The sequence below is a fragment of the Nerophis ophidion genome, linkage group LG18 (genome assembly GCF_033978795.1).
Source record: "Nerophis ophidion isolate RoL-2023_Sa linkage group LG18, RoL_Noph_v1.0, whole genome shotgun sequence".
Classification (NCBI taxonomy): domain Eukaryota; kingdom Metazoa; phylum Chordata; class Actinopteri; order Syngnathiformes; family Syngnathidae; genus Nerophis; species Nerophis ophidion.
The window spans coordinates 22,331,113-22,347,570 of record NC_084628.1 but is presented as its reverse complement, the minus strand read 5'-3'; the positions used below and the strand labels follow the sequence as shown (position 1 = coordinate 22,347,570).

Genomic DNA, 16,458 nt, shown 5'->3' with positions numbered 1-16,458 from the left:
ATCATTTTTTTAAATCTGTTTTTTCTAATCCATTTTCTACCGCTTGTTACTCTGTCTCCAAGCCTCTCAGGCAAATCATATTGTCTAAAAATGCATTTTCTCATCGATAACGTGACTTCATTGCGCTCGGAATATGTATGTATGTATAAATATGTATATGTGTGTGTGTGTATATATATATATATATATATATATATATATATATATATACATACAAACATATATACATACGTACATATATATATATACATACATATGTAAATATATATACTGTATGATTGATTGATATATAAATACTGTATATATATATTTATGTTTGTATACATATATATATATATATATATATATATATATATATATAAAATACAAGTCACCCCCTCATGGCAGGGCCAACACAGATAGACAGACAACATTCACACTCACATTCACACACTAGGGCCAATTTATTGTTGCCAATCAACCTATCCCCAGGTGCATGTCTTGAGAACTAGGAGGAAGCCGGAGTACCCGGAGGGAACCCACGCAGTCACGGGGAGGATATGCAAACTCCACACAGAAAGATCCCGAGCGCAGGATTGAACCCAGAACCTTGGTATTGTGAGGCAGATGCACTAACTCCTCTTCCACCGTGCTGCCCTATAACTAAATAAATATATATATATATATATATATATATATATATATATATATATATATATATATACACACACACACTCAGCATCAAGGGTGGAGTTGGGGGTTAAATCACCAAAAATGATTCCCAGGCGCAGCCACCGCTGCTGCTCACTGCTCCCTCACCTCCCAGGAGTTTATTGCTGTGATATTGATTTTTTTAGTTCACTTGGCAATATTTATGCTTGAAAATATAAATTTTAAGAAAAAATACATTAGAAAATACGTGTAAAAAAATCTGTACTCTTTGAAGATATGGGTGTGACAAGGGATGACTGTCCATGTATAAATCATAAATTATAAATGTATATATACATATATAAAAGAGACACCATTTGGAAGAGATGCTCGCAGTGCTGGTTTTTAATAACTTAGACAACATTTAGGAGACAGTGACAGTACAGTAACAATAACAGAGTCACGTCCACTTGAGTTCGCTTCAATCCTGATAAGTTGCACTAGGAAAGAGAACCACTTGGTGATGGGAGCCCATCCGCTTCATCCAAACACCAAACTGCAGTAAAAACACTTTAGGACAAAGTGAAGATTTATTCAAATATGACCAGGCTATCCTGTGGGAGCTCTGAAAAATTAGTTTGAATGTATATAATTTGCATTAATCCTGCTGGTAACTTCATTTTAGAGCTCAACTCAGCACTTAAAAAGAACCAATGTTCCAAATTGTTTTCCGTATTAATTATAATCTTTGTGATGAATAAATGTTTACTTCAAAAGGGACATCTTTCTTTAAACACATTTATTGCTTACATTTATAAAGATTAATATTTCCGCTAAATCAACATATACAAATGCGTCAAAGAAAAGGCATTTTCTTATAACAGTACATTTATAAAAGGTCAATTTGAGTCGTTTTGGAAACAGCGGCTTGGCCCCGCCTCCCTGGAGGACACGCCCTCAGGCTGCTTTTTCCAGCAAACGCCAAGGAAACAAGCGTTTCTGCGTCTCTCTGTTGAGAATGCCACCCCTGCTGGCTTGAATAAAAGTTTATTTTGTTGGCTGATCTGCTTTGACAACAGCCGTGGCAGAATCTCCAACATGGCGGCTGAGCTCCTCTCCTCCATAGAGAAAATAGAAGAGTCTATCTTACAAGAGGACTAAAACAGACTAAACATCTATTATTTTACAAGAAGGGCGCACAACCAAATATGTACAGCCGACAACCTGCTGAGACTCAGTTCAAAGGCCGCCGGACGCTTCCCGCTAACAACGAAGTGTTGAGGTCACGTGACCGTCAGAAGAAGTCATGTGAGAAGGCCCACGAGGCTTTTAGAACGTGTGAATGATCATGTGACCATCTAGCGTCCTTATATGGTCAGCATGCAGCTACTTGTGCGTTGGTATTACGGGTGTGATGACAGCCGATGGTGAGAAAAGTCCAGAAAGTTCCAAAGTAAAAGTGAGGGAGAAGAAGGAGGTCCATCACGACGGTGGACTGTTGTGGACAGAGTTTATGGAGTCTGACTGGGCCTCTTCTTCCTCCTCCGTGTGTGAGGGGCCGTTGTGTTTGTCCTGCCCAAACACACTGTCTCTGGGTGAGGCCGCACCTGTGCTCCCAGGCTTGGTCGGGCCTTTGGACGTCCGTTGTCTGTTCGACGGAGGCGGGCTTTGGCCCCGCCCCTCTACCAGAGCGTCGCTCTCATCTTGTCCTCCTACCGCTGGCTTCTCCATCTCCTTCTCTGACTCCTCCGACTCTTCCTCCTCGTCCTCATCAGAGTCAATGCGGTTGAGTCTTTTGCGCACGGGGCGGTCCCCCTCGGAGGAGGAAGAGGATTCCTGGGACTCGTCATCGTCGTCTTCATCCGTGGAAGGTCTTCGTTTCTTCAGCATCTGAGCGAGACGCTTGCGGCGCTGCTGGGACAACATCTCCCTCCTCTTCCCTCTGCCCATTTTCTCCGGGTCTTCCTCCTCTCCGGCTGTTTTCCGCAATCTCCTCCGGTCGTCTTCCTCGTCCTCCTTTTCTGAAGACTTCCTTTGACGCCGCCTTCTTCTCGCCAGGTCGTCCTCCTCCTCGTCTTGGCGTCGTCTCCGCTTTGCTTTGGACCTGCGAGCGGAGACGTCTTCCTCCTCTACTCTGCTTCTCTTCTCTCTCTTTCGCCGACCACCTTGGTCGCCGTCTTCCTCTTCAGAGTCCCGTGAGGATGGCGACACTGAAATAAAAACACGCCGGTCAACACACGATAAGTGTGGCAAAGACGGCTGCTATGGTGATTACCCACCATCGCTGTAGTCACTGGAGAGACGTTCCTTGCGTGGTCGGCCACGTCTTTTAACTTTGTCCCGTTTGGCAGAAGTGCGGGAATTGTCCGACGACTCTGAAGTCTCTCTGTAGTTGACCTGCTGGCGGTGGCCCCGCCTCAGCCCCCCCCTCTTCTGGTCTGGGTCCGACATGTCGCTGTACTGGTCAGAGTCTGCAGAGAGTGACAACAAAATGTGAGGGTTTGAATTCATTTTCTTCCATCCCCATCCAACTCACCCAGGTCTTCATCGCTGGCGACCTCTTCTTCCTCAGAGGAGCGTCTCCGTCGCCTCCGCCCGAGTCGTCTCCCGGCTTTGCCTTTGGTCTTGCCGGGTCTGTGCTTCGAAACCGTTCTCGCCGCCCGTTTGGGGCGGGACTCACTTCCCCAGCTGCCTGCATCCTCATCTTCCTCGTCATCATCATCAGCGCCGGATCCTGCAAACTCCTCCTCCTCCGAGCTGCGCAAAGACAACAAAGCGAGGTTTGGTGTCACATTCTGTCAGTGAAGAAATACAAGACCATCATGGCAATTAACTCACCTGTTGCTGAGCGTGAACTCGTCTTCGCTTTCCGCCGCCGTGCTGTCACTCTCCAGGTCGTTCAGACGCCGCTTTTTCCTGGTTCTGGCAGCGAGCGTCTGGGCTATGATTGGCCCACGGCGACTCAACCTTCCATCCTGGGACAGGAGAGCCGTGACGTTTCTGCCTCCACCTGCTGTTACATCAACGCCATCGCAGGTTATTTCAGCAAGGAAGTCTCCTTTGTCTTTAATATCTTTACTTATTTGACACTTATCATGGACTATATATATTATTACTTATTTACGCTTACTACATTTATTTTTCTCTCTTAAAAAAAAGTTTTTAGTGGGTTTTAACAGACGTACAATTGCCAATAGTATAATAATAGATAAGCCGGAAAAGATGGATGGAAACACAAATACATATACTGTTACACCCCTTCCCCCACAAGTAAAATAAAATTTAAAAAAAATCTATGCACGCACGCACACAATACATACATGTAGTTTTTTTTATTTAGTTGTATATACAGCATATATACTGTATATACAAAAACATGCACCTGGGGTTGATTGGCAACACTAAATAGGCCGTAGTGTGTGAATGTGAGTGTGAATGTTGTCTGTCTGTCTGTGTTGGCCCTATGATGAGGTGGAGACTTGTCCAGGGTGTACGCTACCTTCCGCCCGAATGTAGCTGAAATAGGCTACAGCACACCCTGCGACAAGCGGTAGAAAATGGATGGATAGATATACACAGTATATACACACACACACATGTATATGTATATGTATATATATATATATATATATACACATATACACACATATACATATATATATACACACAAACACACACACATATATATATATATATATTTATATATATGTCTTGATTGGATTATCCAGAGAATAGTGCTCGATACCGTGGTAGAGCGCAATATGTAGGTGTGGGAAAAATCACAAGAGATGAAGTAGTCTTGTGATTTTTCCCACACCTACATATATATATATATATATATATATATATATATATATATATATATATATATATATATATATATATATGTGTGTGTGTGTGTATATATATGCACATATATATGTGTGTAAATGTATGTGTGTATATATAAATATATATATATATATATGTGTATATAAATAGATATACATATATATATATATATATATATATATATATATACACACACATTATATGAATGATCAGTAATCAAAATGGACAAAAAGGGGAATAAAATATTACGTTAAAGTTCCAATGATTGTCACACACACACTAGGTGTGTTGAAATTTGTCCTCTGCATTTGACCCATCCCCTTGATCACCCCCTGGGAGGTGCGGGGAGCAGTGGTCAGCAGTGCTGCCGCGCCCGAGAATTATTTATAGTGATTTAACCCCCAATTCCAACCCTTGATGCTGAGTGAAAGCAGGGAGGCAATGGGTCCCATTTTTTTAGTCTTTGGTATGACTCGGCCGGGTAAATAAAATATGCTTCTTCCAACTCCTTATCGTACGTACGGTTGATGTGAAACTTTAACTTTGTTCGGCATGTCTGATACAAATACATGATATCAAGCTTCACTATGTCTACTCACTTTTACCGTCCCCTGTATCTTCCTCTATAGCCTCATCAATTGCGTCATCAAAGTCGTCAAATCTAAAGCATAGATGTCATTTTGTTAAACTCAGAGCAGGTCACATGGTAACCTAACAAGCAAGCCACACCCACCTGTAGCTGATGTGCTTCCTGGTTCTGGTTGATCTCCTCCCCAGATTTTTACTCTTCTTGGTATCTTTCTTCTTTGTGGACTTTTCCTCTTCCTCCTCTTCCTCCTGCCCCTGCACGAACCAGAGAGTCGTGTTTTAAAGTTCTCGTGTTGTGTCTCAGTTGGCACACTTCCAGACTTTCACTTGCCGTTTTGAGTACGTCAGTGCGTTCACGTTGAGGGAAGTACGGCAAAATGCAGTGCACTCTCACTCCCTGGGTAAGTGCTCAGTGATGGATACAGACCACCCTTAATAGTCGCTGTTTGGCTATGAGAGAACTACTACTACTACTACTACTAACGCTCCCTGCAATCTAAATTTGTGTTTCTACAAGTATAGATTGGGTGACAACGTTTCGTAAGGGGGAAAAGACTTTAATGTCTTTTGTTTACATGTTAGCATTTAAGCTAGCACCAGTCAGTCTGTCCGTATCAACGTTAAAGTTAAGTTAAAGTACCAATGATTGTTACACACACACTAGGTGTGGTGAAATTTGTCTTCTGCATTTGACCCATCCCCTTGATCACCCCCTGGGAAGTGAGGGGAGCAGTGGGCAGCAGCGGTGCCGCGCCTGGGGATCATTTGTGGTGATTTAATCCCCAATTCCAACACTTGATGCTGAGTGCCAAGCAAGGAGGTAATGGGTCCCTTTTTTTTATAGTCTTTGGTATGACTCGGCCAGGGTTTGAACTCCCAACCTACCGATCTCCGGGCGGACACTCTAACCACTAGGCCACTGAGTACGGTACGTTGGGAGTTCAAACCCTGGCCTAGTCATACCAAAGACTATAAAAAAAAAAATAGGGTAACGTGCAGTTATCATTGACGGTTCTTTGATCATTTTAATTTAATATGGTAATATGATCCGTCTGGAGTTAATAAACGCAGCTTCCATTGAATACCCAGTTATTCACAAAAAAGGATGGGGCAAGGGTCACCACTTTGTGAACAAATGCGTGAGCAAATTGTCGAACACTTTAAGAACAACATTTCTCAAGGAATTTAAGGATTTTACCATCTAAGGTCAGTAATATCATCAAAATGTTTAAAAATCTGGAGAAATCACTGCACGTAATATTGAATGCCCGTGACCTTGGATCCCTCAGGCGGTACTGCACCGAAAACCAACATCAGTGTGTAAAGGATGTCACCACATGGGCTCAGGAACACTTCAGAAAACCACTGTCAGTAACAACAGTTCTTTGCTACATCTGTAAGTGCAAGTTAAAAGTCTACTATGCAAAGCAAAAGCCATTTATCAACATCTCCCAGAAACGGCCCAGGCTTCACTGGGCCCAAGCTCATCTAAGATGGACTGATACAAAGTGGAAGAGTATTCTGTGGTCCACATTTCAAATTGTTTTTGGAAACTGTGGACGTTGTGTCCTCCGGAACAAAGAGGAAAAGAACCATCCGGACTGTTATAGGCGCAAAGTTGAAAAGCCAGCATCTGTGATGGTATAGGGTTGTATTAGTGCCCAAGGCATGGGTTACTTACACATCTGTAAAGGCACCATTAATGCTGTAAGGTACATACAGGTTTTGGAGCAACATATGTTGCCACCCAAGCAACATTATCATGGTCACCCCTGCTTTTTTCAGCAAGACATTGCCAAGCCACATTCTGCACGTGTTACAACAGCATGACTTCATAGTAAAAGAGTGCGGGTACTAGACTGGCCTTCCTATAGCCCAGATCTGTCTCCCATTGAAAATGTGTGGCGCATTATGAAGCGTAAAATACGACAACGGAGACCCTGGACAGTTGAACAACTCAAGCTGTACATCAAGCAAGAATGGGAAAAAATTCCACCTGAAAAGCTTGAAAAATTGGTCTCCTTCAGTTACCAAACGTTTACTGAGTGTTGTTAAAAGGAAAGGCCATACAACACAGTGGTAAAAATGTCCCTGTGACAACTTTTTTGCAATGTGTTGCTGCCATTAAATTCTAAGTTAATGATTATTTGCAAAAAAAATGTAGTTTCTCGGTTCCAACATTAAATATCTTGTCTTTGCTGTCTATTCAATTGAATATGAGTTGAAAAGGATTTGCAAATCATTTTATTCTGTTTGTATTTACCATTTGCACAACGTGCCAACTTCTCTGGTTTTGGGTTTTGTAATTAAAATATATGTATAGATTAGTGTCTATTGTAATAAATCTGCCTTCTCGTATGTATTCGAAATGTGAAAGTGTGCCAATTGAAACACAGCTCCAGTATTTAAGTCCTCTATCTTGGTGTTGCTCTACTCACAGGGATGATGTTCTCCACGCTGATTCCGACGTACACCAGCCTCTCCCTCCTGACACATAAGCAGACACAAGGGTCAAATGTTAACTCATCAGAAGGGGTTCATCATCTTAGCCTGCGCGTGACTGACTTCTACTAATTAGGCTCCATGCAGACATGTTTCTGTACAGCTAGCATGTTGCACAGCTTCACCGTGTCATTGGTGAGGTGAAAGAAAGTGTGCGTTTACCTCCGTTCGGCTCGCTCCCGCTTCTTCAGAACGCTGTCAAGGTTCAGCAGGTGCTCCTCCAGCCTCTCACACAGAAGCTTCTACAAACACACAATAACAACTTGGTGAGAAGTGCGCCAATTGTGCCTTATAACGCTAACCACATTTCTTTTTAAATGAAATCTAATCACTACATACGGGCGGGGCTTACATGTTGGCAGGGAGGACAGAACCACTCGCCATCAGGGATGAGCATGAGTGGCGGGCGCAGGCAGGCAGTGTGATATCCACTGTCACACGAGTCGCACAGCAGGATCTAAAAAGGACACACACGACATGAGTGTGTCTGACCACCATGACGATGATGATGATGATGTCACGGAGATATACTGGGACCACTCGCCAGTTCCGGGTGGTTGGGGAGGCCGCAGTGAGAGCAGGCGTCCTCCTTGGGAAGCTCCTCTGAATGACAGGACTCCTCGGAGTGGCTACCTTGGTCGCTGGCCTCCTCCTCTTTGTCCACAACCTCCTCTGCGTCGTTCTGCTTGCGCTTTTTGGTGCGGATGTTGGTCCATCGGGGGCGTCCGTGTCTCCGTTTGCCCTGAAATGCATCATGGTTAGTCACAGAGAGTCACTCCTTGTGTAAAGAAAATGTACTTCTTACCCTTCGCTTCCTGGTTTGGACAACAGCTTGAGCTTTTTTGTCTTTTGCGGTCGCCAAACTCTGCTCCTCCTCGTCTTCTGCGTCCTCTTCTTCCTCACCCTCTTCTTCTTCTTCTTCTTCTTTTGTGGCCGGCTTCCGTTTCTTTTTCTGACCGTCAGTGGCCTTGGAGCTGGGTCTGCAGGTGGGCAAGGCAGAGCATCTTTCAGAAGAACAGCAACTTCTGTGTGTGGCCGTTAGATCAACGAGGGACACAAACCTGCCAATCCTCGCAGACCTCCTGAGCGACCTCCCGCCCTCTGAGACCTCCTTCGGTTCCTCTTTTGCCCGCAGCTTGTTCCTGCGATGAGGAGGGATCTTAATCTTCAACCTGATTCCTTCTTTCTGGAGCTCAGAGGAGGCTTCCTCGAGTGGGCGCGACTTGTGCTCTGACCCTTGTCCAGTGTCCTTCTCACTAGCCTGAGCCACCAGGCCACCATTTAAACCCTCCTTCTCCTGTCGGGGTTCTGTGACAGACAGGGCGCAGCCTAAGTCTTTCTCGGGGCCGTCTTTGTGTCCTTCCTCTTTGACAACAAGTCCTCGTGATCCCGCGCCAGTGTCCTCCTCACTTTCTTTGGCATCCTCTTTTGATGCCGTCTCCATGGCGACAGGTGCGTTTCTCACCAGCACGGACTGCCGGCTCACCTCCCGGTCTTCCTCCACAGCTTTGAAGCCGTTCTCTTCTTCTGGTCCACCGCAGGGCGTTTTAACACGCTCAGGTGGGCCGCGGATTACGCCGACATGACCTATGACCCCGACTTGGCCTATGATGCCCAAAGCCCCGTTTTGTCCCTCTTTGTTGGGCGACAGGACTGAGGACCTCCCGTTGGTCAGCTCTGGTTTCAAGACAGACTCTGCGTGTTGCTGCGACGCTGCGGAGGCACCTGGTGGGGCTAATGAGACGTCCTTGCTGTGGATGACGGAGGGGTTGCACACGATGATGCTGCTGCTGCTCTTGTTGTTGAGGTGGTTGCCGTGGTAGCTTTCCGCCAGCTTCAGCTCCCTCTTCTTCAGTGGTATCTTAGCCTGCTGGTTGCTCCTGACGACCGCGCGCTCGGCCTCCTCCTCCTTGTTCACTTCCTGTTTTGATGCCGCCGTGCCCGTCGCCATGACGACAGAGACGGCGCTTTTGCGGGCATCGACGTCCCTGGTCTCTGTCTTGATGAGGGAGGTGATGGTGCTCACGTGGTTATCAAAAAGAGGAGGTTTGTCATCGGCTTGCTCTTCTTTCACTTCCTGCTTGATGGTCTCCTGATTTTCCACTAAAATAAAGAGATAGCCTTTTTTTTAACAATTCCAATCAAGTTTTCTCTCTTTAAAAGGTAGCATTTATAATAAAATATATTTGTTTTACCTTGTTGTAGGGTTTTTTCTTCATTCTCAACCTTCATGCCATCTGCGACGTCCTCTGAGGATTTGTCGAGTTTGCTGACCTCATCAACTTTGCCAGCACAGAAGCAAGACTTTGTTAAGTGTTTTTATCCCGTCTTGTCTCTCTGTTATTACTTCTATTACATCATTATAGAATCAGTAGCAGTCTTTGCACAACACATCTCTAAAGCTGAAGACCATTTCTGGTACTTCTCTGCATTTGCGTAAATACATGACCCCAGACACTACATGAGAAAATATTGTACTTACTACTAGGGCTGCAGCTATCAAGTATTTTAGTAATCAAGAAATAATTTGATTAGTTTGTTTGATTTATCCGGATAAAACCCACTTTATAGCCCCAATGTCTAGTTCAGGTAAAATAGTTGAATTTAACAAAGATTTTTGTACCTGCCATAACCTTCATTACTTTGTGTTTACCGTCTTTGACCGTCTGTCACCTTTTTTTTTTTACTTTATATATATACATACACATACAAAACATAAAATCAGTTAAATTTATTTAAATCTATTTAACTGATTTTACGTTTTGTTTACCATATTTTATCTTCCTTTACCTTTAATTTACCTTCTATTTAACATATTTGACCTTTTGTTCAACTTATTTGACCTTATTTCAATTTCTATTTAGCTTCTTTGACAGTCTTTTGCCATGTTTTATCCTTTACCGTCTATATTCCTTCTTTTACCTTTTATTTAACTTCAATTAAAACTTGTCTGACCTTTTATTTACCTTCAATTTAACTTTTTACATCCTATTCAACCTATTTTATGTTTTATATTCCTTCTTTTGCCTTTATATACTTTCTATTTACCTTTTATATAGTACTTTTACCTTATATTTATAATCATTTTACCTTTTATTTATAAGATTTTAACTTCTACAATCCTTTTACATTTTATTTACATATTTTACATTATTTTCACTTTATTTTACATTCTAAATACTTGTTTCACCTTTTTTACCTTTAATCCACTTCTATTACCTTTTACCTTCCATTCAACTTGTTTGACCTTCTTTTATGTGGTCCAGATTTTATAGATTTTTATTAGTTTTATTATTTAACATTATTTTTATTTTTCATTAGATTTGTATTACTCATTGAACGTTTAATCGAAGCAAAAGAATGTAAATCAAAAACTTTTTTCTAATATAAATAATTGTTGTGATAGATCTGGGGTCACCAACCTTTTTGAAACCAAGAGCTACTTCTTGGGTACAGATTAATGCAAAGGGCTACCAGTTTGATACACACTTAAATAAATTGCCAGAAATAGCCAATTTGCTCAATTTACCTTTAATAAATAAATCTATATATATATAAAAAATGGGTATTTCTGTCCGTCATACATTTTTTTTCCTTTTACGGAAAGTTTTTTGTAGAGAATAAATGATGAAAAAAATCACTTAATTGAACGGTTTAAAAGAAGAGAAAACACAAAAAAAATGAAAATTTAATTTTGAAACATAGTTTATCCTCAAAATCGACTCTTTAAAATTCAACAGAAAAAAATTAAGAGAAAAACTAGCTAATTCGAATCTTTTTGAAAAAATAAAAAAAAAGAATTTATGGAACATCATTAGTAATTTTTTCTGATTAAGATTAATTTTACAGTTTTGATGACATGTTTTAAATAAGTTTAAATCCAATCTGCACTTTGTTAGAATATATAACAAATTGGACGAAGCTATATTTCTAACAAAAACAAATCATTATTTTTTCTAGATTTTACAGAACAAATATTTTAAAAGAAATTCAAAAGACTTTGAAATAAGATTCAAATTTGATTCTACAGATTTTCTAGATTTGCCAGAATATTTTTTTTAAATTTTAATCATAATAATTTTGAAGACATATTTCACAAATATTCTTCGTCAAAAAAACAGAAGCTAAAATGAAGAATTAAATTAAAATGTATTTATTATTTTTTACAATAAAAAAAAAAAAAACTTCAACATTGATTTAAATTGTCAGGAAAGAAGAGGAAGGAATTTAAAAGGTAAAAAGGTATATGTGTTTAAAAATCAGAAAATCATTTTTAAGGTTGTATTTTTTCTCTAAAATTGTCTTTCTGAAAGTTATAAGAAGCAAAGTAAAAAAAAAAAAAGAATTTATTTAAACAAGTGAAGACCAAGTCTTTCAAATATTTTCTTGGATTTTCAAATTCTATTTGAGTTTTGTCTCTCTTACAATCAAAAATGTCGAGCAAAGCGAGACCAGCTTGCTAGTAAATAAATAAAATGTGAAAAATAGAGGCAGCTGACTGGTAAGTGCTGCTATTTGAGTTATTTTTAGAACAGGCCAGCGGGCGACTCATCTGGTCCTTACGGCACCACGTTGATGACCCCTGTTATAGATGCTTTCACCTACCTGCTTCTCTCTGAGCAGGGCTGGTGCTCCCAGATCCCTCCTGGTTCTGGTTTGGAACTTGGCCCTTCAGGAGGTCCAGAGCATCAGCCAGGTCGTTGCGGGTCCTAAGGAGACAGTTCGGGGGACAGACAAGTTAATAGGAGAGAGGGTTCCTGAGCTGGAGGGCACATCAAATGTCCTGCAAGTCCCACCTGACGATGCACCTCCAGGTGGACCCGTCCAGGTCGTCCTGCTCCTCCGTGTACAACCTGATGTTCTGGTCCTGGTCCAGCTGAAGCCAGTACATCAGACCCTGTCGATCCCGCCCGATTGGCTGCAGACGCATCTTCTCTGGCTCCTCCTCATTGATGGCCATCTTAAACTTGAGGTTGTCATCAAACTGACACTCGCACAGATACTGCCAAGAACGTGGACAAAGAATGAAATGAAGAATAATTTTTATAGATGCCTACACACTGTCTATGTCAGTTATTTGGCTAATCAAGCGGTGACAATATTTCATTGTGTAAGAGATGCAGGAATGTAGTACTTTGAGGATGCCGGACTTGCACTCCATGGACATATCCTGGTAACCGTTCTGTTCCAGCTCCCACGCCCAGGCACTGTTCAGCTCCTGGCACATCTACAGCCAAGCAATATTAAGTCAACATGGAAAAATCACTTTTTTCGCCTTGTTCTCAAACAGAGAAAAATAAAAGTTAGTGAGGATGTGACTTGCCTTGGCCAGGTATTTTTCCCAGCGATCAGATGTAACACTCTTCCCAAGCTTTCGGAGCAGCTTCACGTGGAGTTCTATGAGAGGTTTGGGAACTGAACACACACATTACAAACAAGGTCACTGCAAATGCTTTTATGGTTGATATTGGTGTTGTCCTTGTCTGAGAACTTTGGACAGCTAAATGCATGACATGGACAGCTAAGGTGAATTGAGTTGAGTTTGAGTTTATTTCGAGCATGCATGCATACAACATAATACATCACAATTTCCAGTTCCTCTATTCAACATGTTCGAAAAGGAGTAGGAAGAAGCATAGCTTATTTAATCCTACCCCTGTTCCTTTACATAACAGTTGCTAAAACGTTTGTTCACTTCATGTTCTCAATTTATTCACAATATACTCCATAAATAATAACAATATCAATAAATAAATAATAATTGGTTAAGTAAGTTACATTTCATATGGTGAGATGAGTAAGATTATCTTAAAAATGAATGAATGATGGATAATTTCAGAATGTTTATCATGGTTCTTCTTCTTTGTATTTTATAAAACTTAAAGTTTTAAGCATTTCTTGAAATGGATTATATGAGTACATTGTTTGATGTCTTTGTTTAATCCATTCCATAATTGAATTCCACATACTGATTTACTGAAGGTCTTAAGTGTTGTACGTGCGTACAAATGTTTTAAATTATAGTGACACAAATCAAACTTATAAAACTAAGGCTTTTTTGTAAAAACACATCTGAAGAGAACACTTTAATCACTTGATGATTTTTAATATTCCTTGTTGTGCAAGCAATTCAATATGGCAGAGGGGTTAGTGTGTCTGCCTCACAATACGAAGGTCCTGAGTAATCAGGGTTTAATCCCAGGCTCGGGATCTTTCTGTGTGGAGGTTGCATGTTCTCCCCGTGAATGCGTGGGTTCCCTCCGGGCACTCCGACTTCCTCCCACTTCCAAAGACATGCACCTGGGGATAGGTTGATTGGCAACACTAAATTGGCCCTAGTGTGTGGCCCTGCGATGAGGTGGCGACTTGTCCAGAATGTACAACGCCTTCCGCCCGGTTGTAGCTGAGATAGGTACCACCGCCCCCCGTGACCCCCAAAGGGAATAAGCGGTAGAAATAGATTGGATGGATAGTTCTGGTTTTAATGTCCCTCTACTGCACTGTCGTAAATGGTGTCGTAATCTGTTCCGTCATCACACCACAATTACCACTGAAAAGTAATCATTGATTGATTGATACTTTTATTAGTAGATTGCACAGTTCAGTTCATATTCCGTACAATTGACCACTAAATGGTAACACCCAAATAAGTTTTTCAACTTGTTTAGGTCGGGGTCCACGTTAATCAATTCATGGTACAAATATATACTATCAGCATAATACAGTCATCACACAGGTTAATCATCATAGTATATACATTGAATTATTTACAATCTGGGGGGTGGGATGAGGAGATTTGGTTGATATCAGTACTTCAGTTATCAACAGAAAAATGGACATTGAAACAGTGTCGGTCTTATTTGGTAGGATATGTACAGCGAGCAGAGTAAATAGTGAGTTCGGATAGCACAAGACAATTTACACTCGTGTAACTATGTCGTTAATCATGTGCGGAAGGCTTTCAAGTGGACGCTTAGGTATCTTCAGATGTGATCGAATCTCAAACAAGGGTGTTTTAAGCGCAGATAGCAGCTACAACGCAGCTTGTATTTACTCTCAGCATCTTGCTAACTCGAGCGAGCCGACGGCTAAAAGGCCCTACTGCGCACGCGCAACCATGACAGCCACACATTAACATCCGCTGTTTTTTTTATGCTGTTAATTTCGCTTAGTGACATTTGTTTGACTTGCAACGTCCATTGACGTTAAATAAAGTTCAATGGACTTGCCAGTGTTTCAATAGCAGTCCTGTTAGAGGGGAGGGGGAGAGAGAGAAGTCCACCTTGACAAGACTGAGCGAACAGGCTGCATCATGGCTACCTTCACGATCATGTTAATGTTCGCCCTCACAACATCAACTCCAACTCCAAACATGACTCTCCTCGCTCCTCCTAAATGTGGTGGAAAACATTACTCCTTCACGGGACACCATTTGCCATTAACTTTAGCCCTTTTGGCTTTTCCACCACAGCGAATGGTGCTAGCTTTGTGTTAGCTAGCGACGCTTCCTTCGCGTGCAAACTTGTGAACTCGCACAGAATGTTACTTTGTCTCCCGAATGGCGGCAAAACATTTGTCACGTGATAGAAGCGGATAGCTAATGATGTTCATCTTCATCAGCCGCACCATCACCGCGGCGGTAGTGCTGATGTTCCCCCCTCCTCCTCCTCCTCCTCCAGGCTCCGAGTGTCGCAGCTTTCCGCCACTTCTTTTGCTCCGCCACTAACCGGCCTCTCACCTGTGGTCTTGTCGCGCAGGTAGCCCTCCATCTGCGGGAAAGTCATCTCGGGCAGGTCGAGGGCCGCTCCGTAGCGTTCCAGAAAGGAGCAGACCTCCGCGAAGCTCGGGCAAAGCGCCGGCTCGGAGCTTCTCACCACCGCCGGAGCAGCCATCTTTCCAGGCGGAGAAGCGGGAGGGGAGGGCCGCTGCTGGGATGCGAGTGAAAGGAATGAATGGGTAGTTTGAAGCAGTGCTGTTGTCAAGGGGGGCACCGAGAGCGGGCATATTATTTCCGGTTATGCATTTCAGCATAAAACACTTAAGACAAAAAATAAATAAAGGGACGTAAAAATAAGGCTACGAGAATACCACTAGTACGTCAATAACGTACATAATTTATACTGGACAAGCACACATATGTTTATAATCTCCACGTTACGTTTCCTTGGGGTATTTCTACATTATTTCCAAATCCACTCTACGTATTTCCGGTGTATTTCGGTTCGTGGTAACGACTTGATGAGACTCAACTTGAATTTATCGCGATGGAACAACAGCAGCAGAACAACATGGTTTTGGTTTCATTAGACCAGTGGTTCTTAACCTTGTTGGAGGTCCCGAATCCCATTAGTTTCAAATGCGCAGTCATCGAACCCTTCTTAGTGAAAAATAAAATGTTTTTTTTTCAAATTCAAGACAAATTTGTTATGTGTTTTTGGTAACACTTTAGTATGGAGAACATATTCTAAGTAACAAAGACTTAATTTAGAGTTTTTTGGACACAAGGGGAACATATTCTAAGTAACAAAGACTTAATTTTGAGTTATTTGGTTAGGGTTAGAGGGTTTGGGTTATAATTAGCCCATTAATAAGTACTTAATGTTGACTAGATAAGGGCAAATATGTTACTAATTTGCATGTTAATAAGCCACTAATTAATGGTTAATATGTTCCCCATACTAAAGTGTTACCATGTTTTTTTACTGGTGCAACACAGTGCATAAACTCACAACAAATTACACACTTGCAGATCAGTTTAACTGCATTTGCCGTATCCGTAATACACTAATAGGGAGAAGTTTTTATTGACACGATGAGTCGGGTGTGTTTTGACCTCTGTCGAACCCCTAAGTCCGACTCACCGAACCCCTAGGGTTCGATCGAACCCAGGTTAAGAACCACTGATCT

General features: G+C 41.8%; 1 protein-coding gene across 1 annotated transcript; it reads right to left on the bottom strand.

Annotated features, from left to right (window-relative positions):
* Positions 1 to 1,017: 1,017 nt before the first annotated feature.
* rsf1a (remodeling and spacing factor 1a) lies at positions 1,018 to 15,522 on the bottom strand. Its single transcript, XM_061877643.1, has 18 exons — positions 15,290 to 15,522; positions 12,875 to 12,966; positions 12,686 to 12,778; positions 12,348 to 12,553; positions 12,157 to 12,260; positions 9,747 to 9,833; positions 8,613 to 9,654; positions 8,357 to 8,531; positions 8,096 to 8,293; positions 7,904 to 8,008; positions 7,714 to 7,793; positions 7,488 to 7,536; positions 5,195 to 5,304; positions 5,061 to 5,122; positions 3,469 to 3,643; positions 3,167 to 3,387; positions 2,910 to 3,101; positions 1,018 to 2,840 (listed from the first exon to the last, which is right to left on the bottom strand). The coding sequence occupies exons 1-18, from the start codon at positions 15,441 to 15,443 to the stop codon at positions 2,113 to 2,115; spliced, it is 3,873 nt and encodes a 1,290-aa protein (XP_061733627.1). The 5' UTR covers positions 15,444 to 15,522; the 3' UTR covers positions 1,018 to 2,112.
* Between the last annotated feature and the right edge of the window lie 936 nt (positions 15,523 to 16,458).